This window comes from Salvelinus namaycush, chromosome 4, assembly GCF_016432855.1.
Source record: "Salvelinus namaycush isolate Seneca chromosome 4, SaNama_1.0, whole genome shotgun sequence".
Lineage (NCBI taxonomy): Eukaryota > Metazoa > Chordata > Actinopteri > Salmoniformes > Salmonidae > Salvelinus > Salvelinus namaycush.
This window is the reverse complement of record NC_052310.1, coordinates 31,358,447-31,381,591: the sequence shown is the minus strand read 5'-3', so window position 1 is coordinate 31,381,591 and position 23,145 is coordinate 31,358,447. Positions and strand designations below refer to the sequence as shown.

Below are 23,145 nucleotides of genomic sequence, written 5' to 3'. Positions count from 1 at the left end.
CACAGCACTTACACAAATGACTGATGATTGGCTGAGAGAAATTGATGATAAAATGATTGTGGGGGCTGTCTTGTACGACTTCAGTGCAGCTTTTGACATTATTGATCATAGTCTGCTGCTGGAAAAACACATGTGTTATGGCTTTACACTCCCTGCTATAATGTGGATGAAGACTTACTTGTCTAACATATTTCAGTTAGAATCAGGAAATCCCCAGGGTAGCTGTTTAGGCCCCTTGCTTTTTTCAATTTTTACTAACGACATGCCATTGACTTTGAGTAAAGCCAGAGTTTCTATGTATGTGGATGACTCAACACTATACACATCAGCTACTACAGCGACTGAAATGACTGCAACACTCAATAAAGAGCTGCAGTTCATTTCAGAGCAGGTGGCAAGGCATAAGATAGACCTAAATATTTATAAAACTAAAAGCATTGTATTTGGAACAAAACACTCACTAAAGCCTAAACCTCAACTAAATCTTGTAATAAATAATGTGGAAATTGAGCAAGTTGAGATGACTAAACTGCTTGGAGTAACCCTAGATTGTAAACTGTCATGGTCAAACATGTCAGTCAATTGGCACATTGATTGACATGTTGAGTAGTAGCTAAGATGGGGAGAAGTCTGTCTATAATAAAGTGATGCTCTGCCTTCTTAACAACACTATAAACAAGGTAGGTCCTATAGGCCCTCGTTTTGTCACACCTTGACTACTGTTCAGTCGTGTGGTCAGGTGCCACAAAATAGGACTTAGGAAAATTGCAATTGGCTCAGAACAGGGCAGCACGGATGGCCCTTGGATGTATACAGAGAGCTAATATTAATATGCATGTCAATCTCTTCTGGCTGAAAATTGAGGAGAGATTGACTTCATCACTACTTTTATTTATGAGAGGTAATGATTGACATGTTGAATGCACCGAGCTGTCTGTCTAAACTACTGGCACACAGCTCGGACACGCAAGCATACCCCACGACATGCCACAAGAAGTCTCTTCACAGTCCCCAAGTCCAGAACAGACTATGGGAGGCACACAGTACTACATAGAGCCATGACTACATGGAACTCTATTCCACATCAAGAAACTGAAGCAACACAAACATTGGCACAGACACATGCACACACACACACACACACACACACACACACACACACACACACACACACACACACACACACACACACACACACACACACACACACACACACACACACACACACACACACACACACACACACACACACACACACACGATAACATACACACTATACATACACATGGATTTAGTAATGTAGATATGTGGTAGTGGTGGAGAAGGGACCTGACGGCACAGTGTGTTGTGAAATCTATGAATGTATTGTAACGTTTTAAAATTGTATAAATTGTCTTAATTTTGCTGGACCCCAGGACCACAGGAACACACTTACACAAACACACTGAGTGCTTTTAGTGTCGATTAGCCATTTTAATATATAATTAATGTTGAGTGGTTTCTGGATTTAGCATTAACCTGCTCCGTACTGCGGGAGAAGGCGTTTACCACAGGATCAATAAACACTGAGCAACCCTCAGATCGGAAAGGAAACTCAATATAATTTAACTTAGTCAGTGGTGTATATGTGTGTGTACTGTGTGTGTCCCTCAAAAAAAATCGAAACCTATCAAACACCTTCCACATGTCGCAAAATACACGTTTCTCGTTAGGGTAATGAACCATCTGTTGCCAAGATCGTGTAAACCAGGGATGGACAACTGCGGGTCCACTCCCCCCCCAAATCAGTCCGTGTCTCAACTTACTGTTAAGAGTTAGAATAGTTGAACACACAACGTGCAATTTCGGAATTTGGTTGTGCATCAGCAGTTTTTTTCTTATGTTAGTCTCTGACAGTCACTCAATTATCTCATGTCAGCTAAACATTTTTAGATTGTTAAATTAGTCGTGCCAGCTATCCAAACTTGTAGTAATCATGGTCAAATTACCGACCGGGAAGCCCCCATTGATTTTGTTAGTCACTCTCACTCAGATATCATTAAAAACTGCAAACATTTCTCTCCGCCCTATGGCAGAATGTGTAGAATTGCAGGAAATTATCTTCAAACCCGCAAATGTTTCTCTCCACCCCATAGCAAAATGAGTATAATTGCATGAAATTTGTTCGGAAATTGATAAATCTTCCTTCTGCCCCATGGCAAAATGTGTAGAATAGCAGGAAATTAACTAAAACATAGATGATTTCTTTCTGCTGTCAAAAGGGAGGCCACTAAATTGTTTTGCTTAGGGCACCCAAAACGCTAGGGCTGGCTCAGACTGCATGTGTGGGTATGGATGTGGGTACCACTGCGGCCCCTTATGACGAGTGCCTCCACCCCCATCAAAGTTACCCATCCCTGAGGTAAACAATAGATATAGGCTAAATAAAATATTACTGTTTAGTCAATTGTTGGCCGTGGGATCACAGGCGACCAAATGTCGCCAATCTGAAGCTGTGTAAAATCAACTTTAGTTCTGTAGTTGCTGACAGAAATCCCTGCTTTCCGCAGTAGTAACAGTCCAGTTAGGACAGAACACTCTCTAGCTAACCTAGGATCAGTGTAATCAATGTATTGATCATTCCACAGTAACATGCCATAAGGGCACAGAAAATACTATGGTTTACCAGACATGTTTACAGGCAGAAGGACACTCCAGCAAGTGATCTGATCCTCTAGCAACCACAGCATGGTTCCAACTCGCAGAGACAGGCCAGAGATTACATATGTGGACCAGCACAAATGTGACACGGGACTGGAGGAGGAGGAGATTGTATCTGCAATGGAGGACAGGGAGTTGTGGAAGTCCCTCTCTTCATTCTATCGACTCCAGACAGGTAGATTATGACGAGTGTCAGTGTAATGTAGGGATGTGACAAATGTAAAAAAAAAGATGAAATATTTAAACTGCCATTATTTTTGTTTCAAAGTTTTTTTTAAATCATACAATTATGTGAATTCACAATGCAGATATGGTCCTGCGTATGACCACGAGGGGGCAATGCAGTTCAATCTACTGCACTCATGACTACCTACCAGACACCGCTCCCCACCCACTACCTCCCCACCCACTCAGAAATGATGTTATTAATGCCATTTTAGGTTATTTTATTTTTTATATTCCCTTTTTCTCCCTAATTTCGTGGTATCCAATTGGTCGTTACAGTCCATCGCTGCATCGCGTGTGTCCCCCGAAACACAATCCAGCCAAGCCGCACTGCTTCTTGACACAATGCCCGCTTAACCCGGAAGCCAGCTGCACCAATGTGTCGGAGGAAACACCGTACACCTGGCGACCATGTCAGCGTGCATTGTGCCTGGCCCACCACAGGAGTCACTAGTGCGCGATGGGACAAGAACATCCCTGCGACGCTAGGCCAATTGTTCGCCACCCCATGTGTCTTCCCGGTCGTGGCCAGCTGCGACAAAGCCTGGACTTGAACCAGGATCTCTAGTAGACCACTCTGCCACTCGGGAGGCCGTTTTAGGTTCTGTTGTGTGCCTCTCCTCCATGTTCTCAGTTGTCAATACATGGGACTTCATGTCCCACTTCTCATCAATGTGATGGCTCGTTGCAGTGATGCCATACAGGACTTTGCTGCTGACGCCTCCCCGTCTCACTCGCTGAAATGTTTTCAACTGTTAATGGCGATGACGTGCAGAGAGCTTTATATTCGTGGCAAATAATTTGAAAGATGCATATCTCCTCCTACTTACAGCATTGTTGCGTTAGGTATTTGTTTAATTTATATTTAGCCTTTATGATGATGATCGGAACCTGTTAGTGGTAGTTTTGTGATAACTGCACTATGATTTAAATTTGGTTAGGGATTTGTTAGCATTGTTGCGTTAGGTATTTAAATGTCACACCCCTAGTGTAATGTATCACTAATTCCACAAAGTAATAACAGTCCAATTAGGTTCATTGCAGTATCTAGCTGACCTTGGATCTGTGTAATGTATTGAGCCCTCACTCCACAGTAGTAACAGTGCATAAAGAGTAGAAGCTGACCTAAAAACGGTGTACTATTATTCCACTGTAAAAACAGTCCATGAACCATAGAATAGTCTGGATCTGACCTAGGATCAGTTGAGTGTATTGATCACTCCACTTTAGCCTAATAACTGTCAATTAAGCAAAGAGCAGTATCTATCTGACCTGGATCTCCACTGTCAACATTGACTGTGACAGTGACAACAGGTTACACAGCCTCTGGGAGCTACACTCAATGAGGCACTAGAATATGTTCTGATATTACTGTAACCATAACAAACCACATTTATAAATGATTCACTCTCAACCCTAGATAGCCATAAACCTCAACCCTGGGGACACCCTGCTGAGGAGGAAAGTTCTCTGGTGTCAGTGTCTCCAACTGAGACTTTTCTTGGAACCACCATAAAGGGATTACAACAGTTTTGGGATTTGCCGACTTCTACCGCTGTTTCATCAGGAACTTCAGCTCCGTCCCCGCTTCTCTCAACTCTCTCCTCAAGGGTGGTCCTCATAGGTTGGTGTGGAGCCGTCTCTTACTATGCCAACTCCTGTTCCATATGTGCCCAAACCAAATCCCCCCTTAACGCTCCAGCAGGGAAACTACTTCCACTTCCCGTGCCTCAGCTTCCCTGGTCTCATCTATCCATGACTTTGTTACTGATCTCCCCTCCTCTGACGATTTCGCCACCATTTTGGTGGTTGTGGATAGATTTTCCAAATTCTATCACATCGGTCACATCTACAGCTCCTCCCTCCGGCGTTCGACGTTGCCGGTAAACTAACCAGCGGTCCTGGCATCCATCATTACACACACCTGGCACCAATCATTACGCGTACCTGCACTTCATCATGAGGAACACCTGGACTCCATTACCTCACTTATTACCTACCCTATATGTGGCACTCCCTTAGGTTCTTTCCCCATGTCAGTATTGTTTATGTGAAGACGCCACTGCTATGTTGTTTTGTTCCATGTTTGTTGTTTTATTAAACGTACCACCTGCACCTGCTTCTCCACCCTCAGCGTCTTCATTACACTATCCCAGCCTGCTCTCTGCCAGTCTCTGTGTTGCTGTCCAGTGGTGTAGTGGAGGGTACACGCAGGTATATGCCGTAAGCCCATTTATTTTTCAGTGGGTATTGCATATATTCACTACTTAATCCCCATGGTGTCTATCAAAGTAGTGTAGTGGAGGTAAACGCCATACCAAATAAAAAGGCTGATGGAACAGATCAGAATGTTTAGCTTAAAATGTATACTATTACTTCTTTTAAAAAAGCATGAGCTGGCGCACACGCAGAGAAAATTATTTTGTGTAGAGGTGCTGACTAACGGCGAATAAATTGTAAGCTATAAAAATACATTAATTACTGGGAGAGTGTGCCACTCGCTTGATTTATTTTTATAAACTATTATTTCTTCACATTTTAGGTGCAGAAATGTGCACATAGCGGTAGGTATATGCACAAATGTTTCCAAATGAGGGAAAACACTGTTCTAAAATGCGCACTGCACATGCAAGCGGATTCATGGTAGAGATGGAAATATCTGTTTGAAATTTAGAAAGAGGGAAGATCTAAATATCCTGTCTAGGACACACGTTCCGCTAGCGGAACCCCGCCCACATTCCACTGAATGTGAAACAATAATATACAAACAAAAATATATAACGTCAAGGAGGGGTGTAAACAAAACTCCTTAAAAATTTGGCAAGATAAGAGGGGTATGGGGGAGTATGGGTATGGGGGAGACAAAACACTGATACCTACATATAAAAACAACAACAAAAAGATTGACAGGAAATCTGAGAACTCATGTACATGAACTATCTCCTATTACATCCCTTTACTGACTGTTTATACCTGCCTCAGAAATATTTAACTTTCACACATTAACAAGTCCAATACAGCAAATTAAAGATAAACATCTTGTGAATCCAGCCAACATGTCCGATTTTTGTAATGTTTTACAGCGAAAACACCACGTATATTTATGTTAGCTCACCACCAAATACAAAAAAGCACAGACATTTCTTTCACAGCACAGGTAGCTTGCACAAAACCGACCAAATAGAGATAGAATTAGTCACTAACCAAGAAACAACTTCATCAGATGACAGTCTTATAATATGTTATACAATAAATCTATGTTTTGTTCGAAAAATGTGCATATTTCAGGTATAAATCATAGTTTTACATTGCAGCTACAATCACAAATAGCACCGAAGCAGCTAGAACAATTACAGAGACCAACGTGAAATACCTAAATACTCATCATAAAACATTTATGAAAAATATATGGTGTACAGCAAATGAAAGACAAACATGTTGTGAATCCAGCCAATATTTCAGATTTTTTAAGTGTTTTACAGCGAAAACACAATATAGCATTATATTAGCTTACTACAATAGCCAACCACACAACCGCATTCATTCAACGCAAAGGTAGCGATAGCGAAAAAACCAGCAAAAGATATACATTTATTCACTAACCTTCACAATCTTCATCAGATGACAGTCCTATAACATCATATTACACAATACAATGGTTTGTTCGAAAATTTGCATATTTAGAGCTGAAATCCGTGGTTATACATTGTGAAAATGTAGCAACTTTTTCCCAGAATGTCCGGATATATTTCTGACACTCACCTAATCTGACCAAATAACTTATCATAAACTTTACTAAAAAATACATGTTGGACAGCAAATGAAAGATACACTAGTTCTTAATGCAACCGCTGTGTTAGATTTTTTAAAATAACTTTAGTACGACATACAGCTTAGGTTATAGCGAGACAGCGCCCAAAATCAGGGCGGAAAATATTACTAAACATTTTCAACAGAAATACGAAATAACATCATAAATGGTTCCTACTTTGTTGAGCTTCCATCGGAATCTTGTACAAGGGGTCCTTTGTCCAGAACAATCGTTGTTTGGTTTTAGAATGTCCTCTTATCCTGTCGAATTAGCAACCAAAGCTAGCCAAGTGGCGCGAAGCTGTCCATCGTCACCAAACGCAGAGAACGGAAAAAGCCAAAACTCCCAATAAACTTTCAATAATCTGATAAAACTATATTGAAAAAACATACTTTACGATGATATTATCACATTTATCAAATAAAATCAAAGCCGGAGATATTAGCCGTCTATAACGAAAGCTTTTCAGAAGCCAATGCTGATGTCCTTCCCGCGCCTTGCTGAACAAAGGAAATTGGGGTCATGTCATTCCAAGAGCTCTCATTTGACCTCAGATCAAGCTATACACCCCATTTCACCTCACACTGCCTGTTGACATCTAGTGCAAGGCGTATGAAGTGCATGTATATCCATAGATTTCAAGCAAATGATTTGGAAGGCCCTTGAACAGAGCCTCGATTTCAGATTTTTCACTTCCTGACAGGAAGTTTGCTGCAAAATGAGTTCTGTTTTACTCACAGATATAATTCAAACGGTTTTAGAAACTTGAGAGTGTTTTCTATCCAATAGTAATAATAATATGCATATTGTACGAGCAAGAATTGAGTACGAGGCAGTTTAATTTGGGCACGATTTTTTACAAAGTGAAAACAGCGCCCCCATATCCCAAAGAGGATATGCAATAACTATCATGGGTTGTTAATATGACTAGGATAATGCTTTTTGGTGCTACACAATGAACCAAAGTTGTAAGAAAACCAATAGAACAGGAGAACGCATATGAGGAAGTGCTTATAAAATAATTGCCTTTACATTTCCATGGTGGGATTTTGGCTATAGGCTACATTGAAGCAAGGTAAGACATGCCTCATAATATGAAGTAAAAAGTCCAGATTTCAAACAATTAATGAACAGGTCAAATATAGTGATGCTAATGATAGGCCTAACCATCTTCTAGTAGATGGAGAGGCTTTCCCAAAACCTTCTAAATGACATGTAAACTAGCCACAGAGTAGCCTATTCCTACCAGGCAGAATGATATGATTATTTGCATCAATCCAGTGGCCATTTGTTTTGCAAACTCCCTCTCATGTGCTACAGAAACACCACCATACAAACAACAGAGCTAGGTGCCTGCACACTTGAATTAAAGGGTAACTACACAAAAACACAAGAGTTCAAAATTGGTCTCCTGATGTGGTTTAAGCATGTTATGGACTTACAACATCCAATTTGTTGTTTTCTATTAAAAAGTGTGACTTTGAGAGCAAAAAAATGTGTGAAAAAATTAACAAATCTGAAACCCGATGTATTTCTGACTCAGTTCACAGCCTCATTTATCTGTTTCAATAATATACCTACAATTAGCCTACTTGCACAGTACACCTTGGGTTGGTGTAACTGTGAATTACCAATGTGGAATTTTTTATTTTTGGTAATTCAGAGTGTATGACACGGTTTCTCATATAACTTTTTTCACAGAGCATTTTTCCTTTGGAGGGCCGTTTGGGGAATCATTTTGCAAAATTAGAGTATATGCACTTCTCCAGGCAACACTACACCACTGTTGCTGTCTCACTGAAAACAACTCGACATGACTCTGTTTATTACAGAGGAGAGAGAGCGAGAGTGAGGGGGAAGGAAAAAGGGAGAGAGAGAGCGAACGAGAGACAGAGAGAGAGAAAGGGAAAGGGGGCAAGAGGGAAAGAGGGAGCATTCTCAATGCTGGTTCCTGTGAGGGAAACCAGCAGAATCCTCAAGTCTAACGGACTCACTCGAAGAGGGGACACACACACACACACACACACACACACACACACACACACACACACACACACACACACACACACACACACACACACACACACACACACACACACACACACACACACACACACACACACACACACACACACACCACAGTGTACACTGCCATTCACATGTGCTGAAAGGGTAGGCTATTCTGCTGCTAGCTCAGTTTTCCAGAGATAAGATTCTTCCAATGTACATTACTGTATGACATGGTATTTATTATGACAATACTATTACACTGTTTTACACAGCCTTCTTTCTGCTACAGATGTAGGTTTATTCAACATGAGTTGATACTGCCCTAACCCCATTTGACCAGTCCACAGTGACAGCAGTGCCTGTCTAGATTGTCACTGTAAAAAAGTGTTTACCACTACAATAAACAATAACAACTCTCCCGTTTCATTGTGCCACACAAACTCCTCTCGGTTCATTACCATCCAGTACAATACAAAATCACTACACCAAATTGAGTGGTGAGTGGTGAGTGGTGAGTGGTGAGTGGTGAGAGAGAGAGAGAGAGAGAGAGAGAGAGAGAGAGAGAGAGAGAGAGAGAGAGATACGCACTTACCCTGACAAGGTTACTGACCGCTGCCTGTACCGCGGCCACCGGAACGGTCAGATCTGGGATGGCCTTCCCGTCCACCTCCCCGTCCTCGTGCATGATGACCAGGTGGGAGATCTGCTGGGCCACCGGCTCAAGGATGCCCTCGATGGTCTTCGTGTGGAACACCGGCATGGTTACAGCTGTTAGCCCGCTCAAAGAGATCTGAAACACGGCTGCTGCAGCTCCAACACCCCGCTGGTAAAATCCTGCTCTATTCCTCCGCCGTCTTTACCCGACAATAAAAATTGACAGACAAAATGCCTTTTTCTTCTTTAGTTCCACTCCTGGAGTGCGTATTCCAGCGAGGACGTTCTGCAATGCGCGGTGTCAGCACCTTGTCCGGGATTGTGAGACGAACACCGAACACCGAAAATCGTGACAGGAGAAATCACAGTTCGAGATCTCAGACAATAACTGACTGCACGAGATACATCTGCTAATAGGATTGGTGTGCACAGACGGCTTCTCATCGCGCACACGCAGGCACACCGTTACCCCACTGCAAGTGAAAGCTGTTCCCAAATGACGTCATGCATTCTGGTTGCCGAAAAAGGGAGTGCTGGAGTGAGGTGGTGGGGGGTCGGGGAACGGGGGTGGGAGGGAGAGTGAGAGAGACCTGGTATTAGTATGGAGTTATTGCAACATTTCATACCAGAGCTGGATCGTAACAAAGTAACTTTCGGGACATTCCATCATATACCTTCAACCAGACCATAAGTAAACCACAAGTAGACCACAACTTAAACCCCACCCACTCCAAGCCACTGGGGAAACAAACCACTCTCTCTGGTCTATGAGTCTGAGTGTTATGCTGCTTTAGAGCTGGTGTCAATCCCAAATGGCACTCTATACCCTAGTGCACCACTTTTGACCAGAGCCCTATGGGCCCTGGTTAAAAATAGTGCACTATGTACGAATAGGGTGCCAATTGGGACTTCTCCTGGTCTGTCACCTGATCTGGGTTAGCTAAAAGGAGGGTCAGGAGTTACCGTTAACGTGTCTCCAGCCTGTAGTTTTTGGCCACCAGCTCTATAATAAGACCAAGGGCTCCTTCTGCAGCTCCTAGCTGCCCCAGCTCAAGCAGCTCAGCTATCTTCTGCAGCCCACAGGAGCTGGGAGGAGGAATGGAAATGTAACACTGAGCTACTACTCCACCCAGTTACCCCAGCCCAACTTTCCTTACGGCGTGCTGGGTTAATAAGGACATTGGAGGCTTGTTCTCGCAATGGCAAATGGACTGCCTGGGTTTAGACTTGGCCAGAATTGATTGTCTGTTTGGTTAAAACCTTGTAACTCTGTAGAGCCTGCCTGACTGTCTAGTATGCTGAAAATGAAGGAGATGGAGTAGATGGATGATTTCTGGTTCTAAGGTGAACTACCAGGAGGACATTGACATTGGTATAACTCCAGCTCTCCCCCTCTCCAGGAGGTCTGTAGGGTCTGGTCAGTGCATTTTATTTCTGGGCAGGCTTATACGTTTGTTGAGTGTATGGGAAATGGGTTGGGGTTAGATGTATGGTGTGTACACTGTACATGTTTAAGTTTGGGTGGTCTGTGTGTATAAGCAGTGGCCCATAGAGGTTCATCTGAATCTAGGGTTGGAAACCAGAAACTGTAGCAGGAGCTGAGGGACTTGACTCTCTAGTGTGACCAGCTGCGCAAAGAGATGGGCTCCTCCTGATTTGAAAACGAACCAGTAGTACTTGGTAGCTCAGTAGCCTTGTGGTTAAGAGTCTCTCTCTCTCTCTCTCTCTCACCCTAAGATTGGAAGGTTAGGGGTTAGAATTATCCCAGTCGAATCAACCCCGGCCGAGTCATATTATATACTTTAAAAAATTGGACCCCACTGCCTCTCTGCTTGGCACTCAGCATTAAGGAGATGGATTGAGGGTAAGGCCCTGTGATAGACTAGCGTCCTGTCCAGGGGGTGTACTTGTACATCAAGCTGCCTCACGCTACAGAAACAGGAGATAGACTCCTGCCCTATGGGCCATTCAGGTTACTTACCTACAGTAGTATTTTGGTATTAAGGCAGTAAGGGTTTTATAGCAAGGGCTGCTAAGTGAATAGCCCTGATCTTGATGTTCTGTCTCCCTGTTACGTTCCTGTCCTTACAGAGCTCAGAGAAAGAGTTCTATACCTCAAGCCTCTCAGAGGGTAGTTCTCTCAGAGAAACTAACATAAATTGCATCATTTACTGATGTAAACTACATTAGCTACTGTAAACTATATTACTCTGTTGCAAACTGTGTGCATGCGTATGTATGTGTGTGTGAGTGTTGTGTGTGTGTGTAACACAAACAGCACTTGTTAAATTTTTTCAGGTGGGGGGGTTGTTCGACGTATGGGGCATTAGACATGGAATTGTGAGGGGGGTGCTATAACAGAAAGAGGGACACACACACCAAGGATGAAACATGTGCAATGCACAGCTGCACAGCTGTGTAACAACACAAAAGAATCCTTCTTTTGTAAATTACATGTAGTTCTGTCAAGTTTTTTGTAGCAAAAGAGACACACTTGGATTTAACAGACCTGTTATCAAATATTATTTGTTTTCTTCGCACGTTTGTTTGAGCTTGTCAGGTGGACAGGGTTTGTACAGTACTTTTGGGACTCTCCCACTGACAGACGAGCTCAATCAAGCTAAGCTTTAGTATTTGAAAGAAGATAAATTCTAACACAGATGTGTCTCATAGAGCAGGACCACGCCTCTGTGCACTGACAGGAACAACAGCAGTTTACAGAGAGGCGTGGTAAAGCGAAAGAGAGAAGATTTGATTGGGTGGTGGTTCAAAAATAAAAAAAGAGGTTGGAGAGGGGGGACAAAGTGAGTGAGAGAAAGAGAGATAAAGAGAGAATGTGTGTGTGTGTGTGCATGCGTGCGAGTGAGGGAGTGAGTGAATGAATGAATAATTGAGTGATTGCTTTTAGATTACATGTCTTGTCTGGTGTTCCTAGAGGTCTAGAGGTGGGTCTGTATCTGTAACTGTCCTTGGGATGAACGGGCTGTTAGAACTTATCTCTCATCTCTCAATCATCCTTACCAACCTGACCACTGCTTAACACCTATTCCGGATTTACCGTGGGTGTGTGTGTGTGTGTGTGTGTGTGTGTGTGTGTGTGTGTGTGTGTGTGTGTGTGTGTGTGTGTGTGTGTGTGTGTGTGTGTGTGTGTGTGTATGTGCGTGTGTGTGTGTGCATTGTCAGTGTCAGTCTGTCCTTAAACCGCTGGTAACAGGAAAGTCGTCCCCTCTCGACCCCTGACTTCAGCTCTCCCTCATATACCCTATAGATACAGTATGTCATAATCATGAAATATCTAGAAGAAAAAGAAACACACACCTATTTAGGCGAGGTGCTGGCTAGCGGAGTAGAAAACTTAAAAATAAAGGAGAGCCGCACACTCTAGGAGCTCAGATGAAAAATATTTAATTTACCAACGTTTCGACAGGCAAGCTGTCTTCATCAGGGTACAATCACAGACACTGCGGGATGACTCGTTTATATATAGTGTCAAGACACACAGGTGTCTGTAATCATGGCCAAGAGTGGCCTAATATCATTGGTTAATTTCTCAAATATTAAAATGGCATAGAAAGAGCAGCATACAATAAATACAAATGGATAGCATACGATCATAGACTCACTTAAGACCACACAAGCCTACAAACAACCACAATGGCAAAGTCACAACAATCACAACAATCACAAGAATGGCTTCAAATCAAAGTCCACGTTGAGACCGAAGGGAGCAAGGGTCTTTAAATTAAAGATCCAAGCAGCCTCTCGTTTTAACAATAAATTATCAAGATCACCCCCTCTGCTAGGGAGGGTGACATGTTCGATGCCAATATAATGCAGAGACGAAATCGAGTGGCCTACCTCCAAAAAGTGGGCCGCAACTGGGTAGGTCAAGTTTTGGCACCTAATGGTGCTACGATGCTCTGAGATACGTACTTTTAATTCACGCTTTGTTTTACCCACATAATCTTTACCACAAGGACAAGTTATAAGATAAATAACTGCCATAGTGGAGCACGTAATAATACCTTTGATTGGGATCGATTTCCCTGTTTGTGGGTGTTTGAAGGATCTGCATTTATAAGTGCCATTGCATTGAGCACAGCCATTACACTTATAATTTCCATCCAGTAGGGGCGCAAATAGACGTTGTTCAGGAACATCTTGGGGTGGCAAATCAGAGTGTACCAATTGGTCTCTGAGATTTCTGCCCCGCGAAAACACGACCAAGGGAAGGTCTGAAAACACATTACCGAGACTATCATCGGATTTTAGAATGTGCCAATGTTTGTGAACGATTCCCTTAATTTGTTCAGAGCGCTTTGAATAGCGGGTAGTTAGAATACAAGAATGCGTCTTTTTGCGAGACTGCCCTTGAAAAAGGTCATGTCTCATTTTGTTTTGAATTTTCTCAATGGCAATATTCATCTGATCATTTTTGTACCCCCTCTCCTTGAACTTTCTTTTGCGACTATTTCTGTCGAAATCTGATTGTTTTTTGCAAATTCTTTTGATTCGACAGAATTGGCTGTAGGGCAAGCTATTTTTCAAGGGAAGTGGGTGACAGCTATCAGCCCTCAACAAACTGTTACGATCAGTAGGTTTCCTGTAAAGATCAGTGTATAGAACATTATTTTCACATAAGATCAGAAGATCAAGAAAACTGATTTGACGTGTATCAGATTGCATAGTAAATCTCAGGTGCTCAGAACAGGAGTTAAGAAAAGCATGGAACGCCTCGAGCTGTTTTGCATCACCCCTCCATAGAACAAAAATATCATCAATATACCGTTTCCAAATAATGATGTTAGGCAAGAAAACATTTTTGAGAGGATTGAAAATAGATTGTTTCTCCATGTAACCCACATACAAATTAGCATAGTTAGGAGCCATGGGGGATCCCATAGCAGTACCCTTCGTCTGAATAAAGAAATCATTTAGAAACATGAAATAGTTGTGTGTAAGTACTATTTCAGCTATTTTATGTTATAATGCATTCACTGGAAGGTAGTTTATTAGGGTCACGTTGCAGAAGAAAATGTTCCATAGCTTCAATACCGCCCTCGTGAGGAATATTTGTGTATAACGACTCAACATCAAAAGTAACTAACAAGGTATTCTCAGGGAGAGGATCAAGAGATTCTATGATAGAGATCATACTGCTGGTGTCCTTTACAAATGAGGGGAGCTGTTCTGCGAGTGGTCTAATAAAAAAGTCAACAAAAGTAGATAGAGGGGCCGTTACTGCATCAATGCCCGCTACAATAGGGCGCCCTGGAGGTTTTGTAACATTCTTGTGTAATTTCGGCAAAGTATAGAAAGTGGCAATTTTAGGGTGTTGAATAGCCAAAAAGTCATGTTCTTTTTTGGTTATCTGACCACAACCTAAATACCCATCTAGGACAGTTAAGATAGTATTCTGAAATTGAGAAGTGGGGTCACTTCTGAGTTTCTTGTAAAAGGTGTTGTCAAGCAGCTGTCTATGACACTCATTTACATAAGCTGTCCTATCCATAAGTACAACCGACCCACCCTTGTCAGCAGGACGAATAAGGACTAAGGTATCGGATTGTAAATCAAGCAAAGCTTGTTTTTCATCCTTAGGTAAATTGTGGAAAGATTTGGACTCCTGTTTGTTCTTAAGGAGTTGCGCAACATATTTTTCAACAAGTCTACAATATGTCTCGATAGAGTGATTGCGATTGGTTGGAGGTATAAAATAACTCTTGCTTCTAAAAGGAGTCGGAGTATGTGCAGGTGAGCAACATACTGGTTCAATAGAAATGTCAGGATTAGGGGAGCTAAAGTATTCCCTTAAACGGATGTTTCTAAAAAACTTAAACGTGTCTACCTTTACATCAAAGTCGTTGCACTGGGTTGTAGGCACAAAAGATAACCCTTTATTAAGCAAAGAGACATGGGCAGGGCTCAATATCTTGCTTGATAAATTAAAAACACTCAGTCCCGTGGGTTCTGGGACCGTGTGAACGGTCTCCTCTGCCTCTGATAGTCGTTTCTTCTTACCACGTCGGGTGCGGCATCTCGTCGATGTGCGTGCCTGCGGCCACCTCCGCCCTTGCGTTATTGTTTTTGTATGTGCGCTACGTATTTTCACGTTCGTTATTTCTTTGTTGTTTTTTTGAAGTTTCACGATCAATAAAATGTGGAACTGCGCCTTGGTCCGATTATTTATATAACGATCGTGACACTATATTGTCATACACCTTGTAACATTCTATTCTATTAAAGAGTTTTTACTCAGCAAAGTAACAACACAGTGTGGTCAAAGACTACGTTTTTACATTTTTTTTTATTTAACCTTTATTTAACTAGGCAACTGAGTTAAGAACAAATTCTTATTTTCCAATGACGGCCTACCCCAGCCTAACCCGGACTACGCTAGGCCAATTGTGCACCGCCCTATTGGACTCCTGATCACGTCCGGTTGGGATACAGCCCGGGATCGAACCGGTCTCTGTAGTGATGCCTCTAGCACTGAGATGCATTGCCTTAGACTGCTGCGCAACTCGGGAGCCCTCGGAAGTAACTTAGTTGTAGTCACGATCTGTTTACCTATAACTATATCCAAACATAGTTATGTTTGTGTTTTTACATATTTATTAACTTCTCTTAAAAACTACCCACAATACACTCTTTCTCAATGTCATATGGAGAATCTATTCTGAGTTAGATGCTGGCTAACATTAGCCACTAGCCATGCAGACCAAGTGTTGGCCGTGGTGAGCTACAATCCACCAATCACAAGGAGGTGTGTTGTAAACAACCAATCAGATTCCCCACACGTGGGGGCCACATAATCTCTGTGAACATGGCCGGCCTGCCCATTGGTCAGGAATAGTCTGCTGCCTATGGCGGCAGATTGACAAGCTAAACTGACCAAGACGCACCTCCAACAACACATAAAACCTCACATAATTCTGCCCAAAAACAATGACAATTTATCTCAAAAAGTGGCATTTGGGCTTTTAAGGTGAGCGCTGAATCCGCCCTGTGATAAGCAGTGACGACTGGCGCAAATGCTTTGCTTGTCCATTCCCAGCGCGCCTCTCCAAGGTGCTGTTGGAGAGATTCATCGCTGGTGCGCTACACCAACGTTCCGTAAAAAAATTATCTTACATAAATCATGTAGCAGATATAGCCTATTATATTGCCTTTTCTGTAGCCTACAGGCCGGAGATGACATGTACAATGTAATGAGATGGACACTTTTTACATCATGCACGTTTCTCAAATCATATAGCCTAACCTAAATGGTTCCCAATGAAATAAATAATGCAATGACATGTTAACAAACACTATATCCTAAAAACAGGACAGGTCAAGGTAAAATGGACAAAATGGAATGGACAATCAGGTGGCATGAATCTCCTGTGAGGATCCAAAAGATCAGCAAGATCAACTCCACAGAGCTCTCTCTCTACCGCAGAGGGGGAGAGGTATGGATGTGGGGGTTTTATGACACCTCACGTCGATCGTAAACCATAGGCAGCAGACTATTTATTTTGGGGCCTGGTTTGGGTGATCGGAATGTCTTTGTGTCTTATGAAGAGTTTGCCGCCCAAAACTACAACATCAAACCATGGACACTGGGACAATATATTTCAACACCCAAATATTGGGAATGATGAGAGATGGAATATGGAAAATGAATGTCTATTTTGTGATGCCATTAAAAGTTTCATGAAGACGTTATAACAAAAACACTGTAACTTGAAGAGTATTCATACTGTGTATATCATGTTACATGCTTTACGTTGTGTGGAAAATATCCAGGATATAGAGAACGTTATTGTGACAATAAGATTGTGATTTTAGTTCTCTAACAAGATCATAGTAAGTTGTGATACCTTGCCTCGTACCTAGCCACGCCCCAGGGAACCCAGACAGTGTCAGCCTGATGTAAAGGCCCCCTTTTTACCCGAGGGTATAAAGCATTTTTTAATTTGCTGTTTTTGATATTGTTATACTTTTGTGAATTCATGAATGGTTTTTACTAGATTACTTGTAGTTTTTCATGTTGTCTGTCTGTAATTTTTTGTAATGACTTGGTGCTGCCTATCTTGGCCAGGACGCTCTTGAAAAAGAGATTTTAAATCTCAATGAGCCCTTCCTGGTTAAATAAAGGTTAAATAAATAAAAAATAAAATTTGAGTTAAGAATTAACATATCAGACTAAAACGGACCACAGGTGCAGTGGGATAAGATAGACGCGACCCCGAAAATGCAACACGAGGTTGAAGAAGACAAAATAACCTCTTAACAATCAATGCTATGGTTGAGTAGTACTGTACTGTATCTAAGAAGGTGAATTTAAGTAGGACAATCCAGTTAATCTTTTCAAATCATCGTGTCCTACACTGCTTTCATCACCACTCTGGGATCATTGACACGGCTGATTAGCCGTCCTCAGTAGGCCACTTGTCCAGAACGAGTGCAAGTAAACAGACAACTAAGGACATTGTGACCTCTTGTGTACAATCAGAGACTTACACCTGAGAATGAAAGACAAGGCCATCCGAAGAGGGCCCAACAGAGATACACGACAAAGACCTTCAACACGTAAATACATCCTTACATTACTTCTTACCCAAAGGAACGCCTGTTCAGGGCAAGGTATTAGGGCTAAACTAAGCGTTGTTTACAAATGTATCCAAGTGTTGCTTCTTTTTCTCTCGCTCTCTTTTTAAATCTCCATCTTGTGTTAATACGACGACAACAAATCCCTAGCGGACTAAGTTTCCAATCAATAACCTATATTGTGTGTGTGTGTTGTGTGTGTGCTATCTTATGTTATCATTTAACTTGTTAGTAAATAAATAATAAAATCAATTTGTGTGGTACAGAATGATTAGTATGATTGTGCAGATTTACGAAGTCAACAACGTTCAGAATGAGACCGATATGAGTAAATGATTATTTAGTGACTGGTATGATATCTATATATTCTTGAGTTAATTTGGGAGTTGTTAACTCGTTTAACAAACTTTTCATGTGGTGCCCCAAATTCCTAATGAGTTCATTCTTAAATGATTAATTGAATCGAGTAATAATTAAACGTAGTAGGTAATTATTCGATAAGTAGCAGTCATCACATTAATGATAGTCATGTCACAACACAGGCTACTCAAAACTACTGTCCAGGAGTTTCACCCCGTGGGCTAAATTGTCATGATCAATTGTTTCAAGTTTGTATCTGTAAATGTTTTTTTACGAGCAGATCATGGCGAAAAAGAAAATAAACTATTGATTCTCATTGCAAATAGGCTCAGGATAACTCCTTATAAAGTTGGGTAGCTGATATTAAATAGCCAAATTGATTAGTCACAGGAATCAGGACTAATAATGCAACTGCCTGGGAGGTTCTGAGGTACCTGGAATGGAGGAATATCATGCACAGAGCATTAGAGTAGAGGCACTTACAGAAGTTATACACACACAGTGGCGTGTATTCATGGATGCCAAGGGAAGCCAAGCTTCCAAGCACCTAGCAGTTCCAGCTGTCAGAGAAGGGATAGTAGTGTCATGACGTTGGCCTGGGGGTAGGTTTATGACAGTCATAAATACCTCTTTCCCCCCTCCCCCATTCCTCTTCCCTACTGATGTGACATAAGAAAACTCCTTGGTTAACATAGAGATTCTGGGAACATCAGAAGTTGGGGGGAAATGAACTATATTCTGGTAATCCGACCAACTGAACATATGCGGTGGTACTTAAGGTATATTATGTCAGTTCGGTTGCCCTCTGACACATTCTCATCAATGATAGAATGACATAAACTCTACTGTGGAAAGTCTAAACATCAGAGGTATCTGATTCACATGGAATTGTTGTTTAATTGAAATGTTTGAATATGAAACTATTTGTGAAGAGATTAAATGTAATTTTAGCTTCCAAATGAGAGATTTGGGTTTTCATAAGTTTGGGCCTCCGCTCAACCAGTGGCCCGCCCCTGTGAAGAGACATGGGTTACAAACTTTTCAGACACACCCCTCTCCCTCCAGTATATAAAGCCATTGACAGAAATATAACTTCCTGTTCCGGGTACATTAGGATGACGATCCGATGTCAGAATGGTTCAGATAATAACTACAGAACTAAGCCAACATCAGCATGAACTTTGGTTGTAAATGGTATGAACTTTGAACTCATATTCACTACAGAAGTGATACCTCCTAGCCGTTGAGTTAGCAACAGCTGCTACAAACGCAGGTTAGGAAGGACAGTCCGAGTATCCCGTCTACTACACAACGACGTTACTCCAACGTATCCAGTGACCACCAGAGACATTCTTCAAAGGACAGAGGACTCGGGTTGGCGATACGGTCTTCCATCTACCACCAACCTACTGAAGCGCAGCTCAGAGTAAATATTTACGATAGCACAGCTTCGCCTATGTTCCAGTCTCCCGCTCTTTCACTAAAATCCCGCCCCTTTTCTTTGTGTAACAAGCTGTCATATCTGTTCCGCCCGCTAGGGACGTTTTCCTTTATGACGGCAATTTGTAATCAAGTTATGATTTCATTGGGTATGTGTGATTCTGTGTGATTAGTTAGGTATTTAGTAAATAAATAATTAAACCCAATTTTGTATTGCTGATTCAACTTGTTAGCCAGGATTCTTGCAGATAACCAAGAATTTACAACTTTCAGAATATGAGACAGAATGAGATGACGATTAATTTTGACTGCTATTGACGTAAAATATTACTAAATCTTTAAGAGTTTATTCGGAAGATAACAGCTCTATAAATATTCTTTCGTGGTGTCCCTCTCTAGTTAATTACATTTACATGATTAGTTCAATCAGGTAATATTAATTACGGAGAAATGATTTTATAGAATAGTATGTCATAGCAATTAATCTGGCATAGCCAAAGACACGACAGTAGGCTACTCTGGATAGGGCAGGTACCTTTTGTGGGAGGACATTATGAAAAGATTATTATTAGTTCCAGTTCCTAGCAAGACAAACATAGGACAGAGGGATATAGCAACATAATATTCAGTGCTGTCTAATTTGAGTATAATGCAGCCTGTTTCTTTTGTGATGTTTTCTGTCCTCAGATACAGAGAGCCGTAAAACCCTATCTGCAGATGAAGAGGTCCCAACGAACGACTCAAGAAACTAAAGGTACATCATTGTATACCATAGATTATATGTGTACCTATATTAGCACATTTTGTGAACAAAAATACAGTTCTAAAGTCACACTCAATGTATGAACCTTTTACAACTGGAGTAGGCCAACTGGAGTAGGCCAACCTTGATGGGCTTCTGTTCCAGCCCAGCACTAACACACCTGATTTAATGTATCAAACCTAATTAGTTAATAATCCAGTGTGCTATTGCTGGGCTGGAACAGAAGTCTGCTCACCCAGTAGATCAGGGATCAGTGGAGCGAGGTTGGCCAACTCTGGAATTGCCTCTTTTTTATAATAGGATATTTAACTTTTACATACATGAGTTAGCTTACTTGTACACTTTGAAAATGTATGAAATAGTGTTTATTCTTTGATGTTCGGTATTTAAACTTGTTTTAATTGTTAACTTAACTATTATTCAAGATGAACAAGTGTCGATGTTGATTAATCACAGATCACAATCCTGCAATAAAGAGGGGAAGGGAATGTTTCTAATTTGTCTGTTTTTGTGTTATATTCTCAAATGAACATTACATTTTTGTTCAGTCATAAGCTCTTCAATTAGTTTTGAATTGAGTTTATTTTGGGTAAGAGACATATACAACAATTTACAATGTGGACCCAGAGGATTTCACTTGAAAGTATTCATCAAAACGCTTGTTTCCAAAGTGGTCCTCAATGGTAAAAACAATAACACATATAATGATGACAAAATTGCAAACAACCATAAATACATTCATTTATATTGACATCCTAAAAAGTGGCTATATTCACTGCACTTTTCCCTAACCTTAAAAATCAACCATATCAATTTCACATTAAAACAATCTATTCATTGCACATCATATCTATCAAGTGGTAGTGGAGTGGTTTCTCTTACTTATACAACCTTGTCCAAATTTAAACCTTTGACTGCTTTTTAAAGCTATTTCTACTTTTTCTTTGCATGATCACCTGGGGGAGGCTCAAGAAACTAAAGGTACCAGTAAAATGCCAGTAAGGTACCAGTACAAATGCCAGTAAAAAACGTACTCCTCGCAGTACTGTTTACTCTTGGGATTTTACAAGACCACTATACCAAGCAGAGCAGATAGCCCACTATACCAAGCAGTGCAGGCATAATAAAAATGACACTGAATCAAGGTTGAGACAAGCAGTTCCTTTTACTTATTTAACCTCTTTGGGCTGCAGGGGCAGTATTGAGTAGCCTGGATAAAAGGTGCCCATTTCAAACGGCCTCGTACTCAATTCTTGCTCGTACAATATGCATATTATTATTACTATTGGATAGAAAACACTCTCTAGTTTCTAAAACCGTTTGAATTATATCTGTGAGTAAAACAGAACTCATTTTGCAGCAAACTTCCTGACAGGAAGTTGAAAATCTGAAATCGATGCTCTGTTCTAGGGCCTGCGTATAAATGTCCTTGATATTTATTAGTATACATGCACTTCATACGTCTTCCACTAGATGTCGACAGGCAGTGAGAGAAGAAATGGAGTGTATAACTTGATCTGGGGTCGAATAAAAGCTCTTTGCATGACGTGTCACCAGTTTCCTGTTTTCTGGAGAGCGCGAGAAGGGACCTGGTATAGCCTTCTGAAAAGCTGTCGTTATAGACGACTAATATCTCCGGCTTTGATTTTATTTGATACATGTGACAATATCATCGTAAAGTATGTTTTGTCAATATAGTTTTATTAGATTATTGAATTTTTTTTGGGACGTTAGGCGTGTTGCTTTGTCTGCGTATGTTCAGGAAGGAGAGCTTCGCGCCACTTTGCTAGCTTTCCGTGCTAATTGACTGGAGAAGAGGACATTCTAAATCCAAACAACGATTGTTCTGGACAAAGGACCCCTTGTACAACATTCTGATGGAAGATCATCAAAAGTAGGACCCATTTTATGATGCTATTTCATATATCTGTCGAACATGTTTTACTAGTAGTTTGCGCCCATATTTTGGGCACTCTCTCGCTATAACTAAGCTGGATGTCGTAATGAAGTTATTTTAAGAATTCTAACACGACGATTGCATTAAGAACTAGTGTATCTATCATTTCCTATACAACATGTCTTTTTTAGTAACGTTTATGTATAGTTATTTGGTCAGAATAGTTGAGTGTCATAAAAATATCCGCACATTCTGGGAAAAAGATGCTACGTTAGCACAATGTATGACCACTGATTTCAGCTCTAAATATGCACATTTTCGAACAAAACATAAGTGTATGTATAACCTGATGTTATAGGACTGTCATCTGATGAAGCTTATCAAGGTTAGTCAAAAATTATATATCTTTTGCTGGTTTGTTACGATCGCTAACATTTGCTGCTGGTAAATGGCTTGTGTTTCTGGCTATTGTGGTAAGCTAATATAATGCTATATTGTGTTTCGCTGTAAAACACTTAAGAAATCGGAAATATTGGCTGGAATCACAAGATGCCTGTCTTTCATTTGCTGTACACAATGTATTTTTCAGAAATGTTTTATGATGAGTATTTAGGTATTTGACGTTGGTGTCTGTAATTACTCTGGCTGCTTCGGTGCTATTTCTGACGGTAGCTGTGATGGTAGCTGCAA

General features: G+C 41.1%; 1 protein-coding gene across 2 annotated transcripts in view; it reads right to left on the bottom strand.

Moving 5' to 3' along the window:
- Nucleotides 1–9,506, bottom strand: part of LOC120045574 (vinculin-like) — a 60,639-nt gene extending 51,133 nt beyond the window's left edge. For both annotated transcript variants that reach the window (XM_038990477.1, XM_038990478.1), the window contains exon 1: nucleotides 9,339–9,506. In XM_038990477.1, coding sequence (XP_038846405.1) covers nucleotides 9,339–9,506 — 168 coding nt within the window. The remainder of the gene's footprint in view (nucleotides 1–9,338) is intronic.
- Between the last annotated feature and the right edge of the window lie 13,639 nt (nucleotides 9,507–23,145).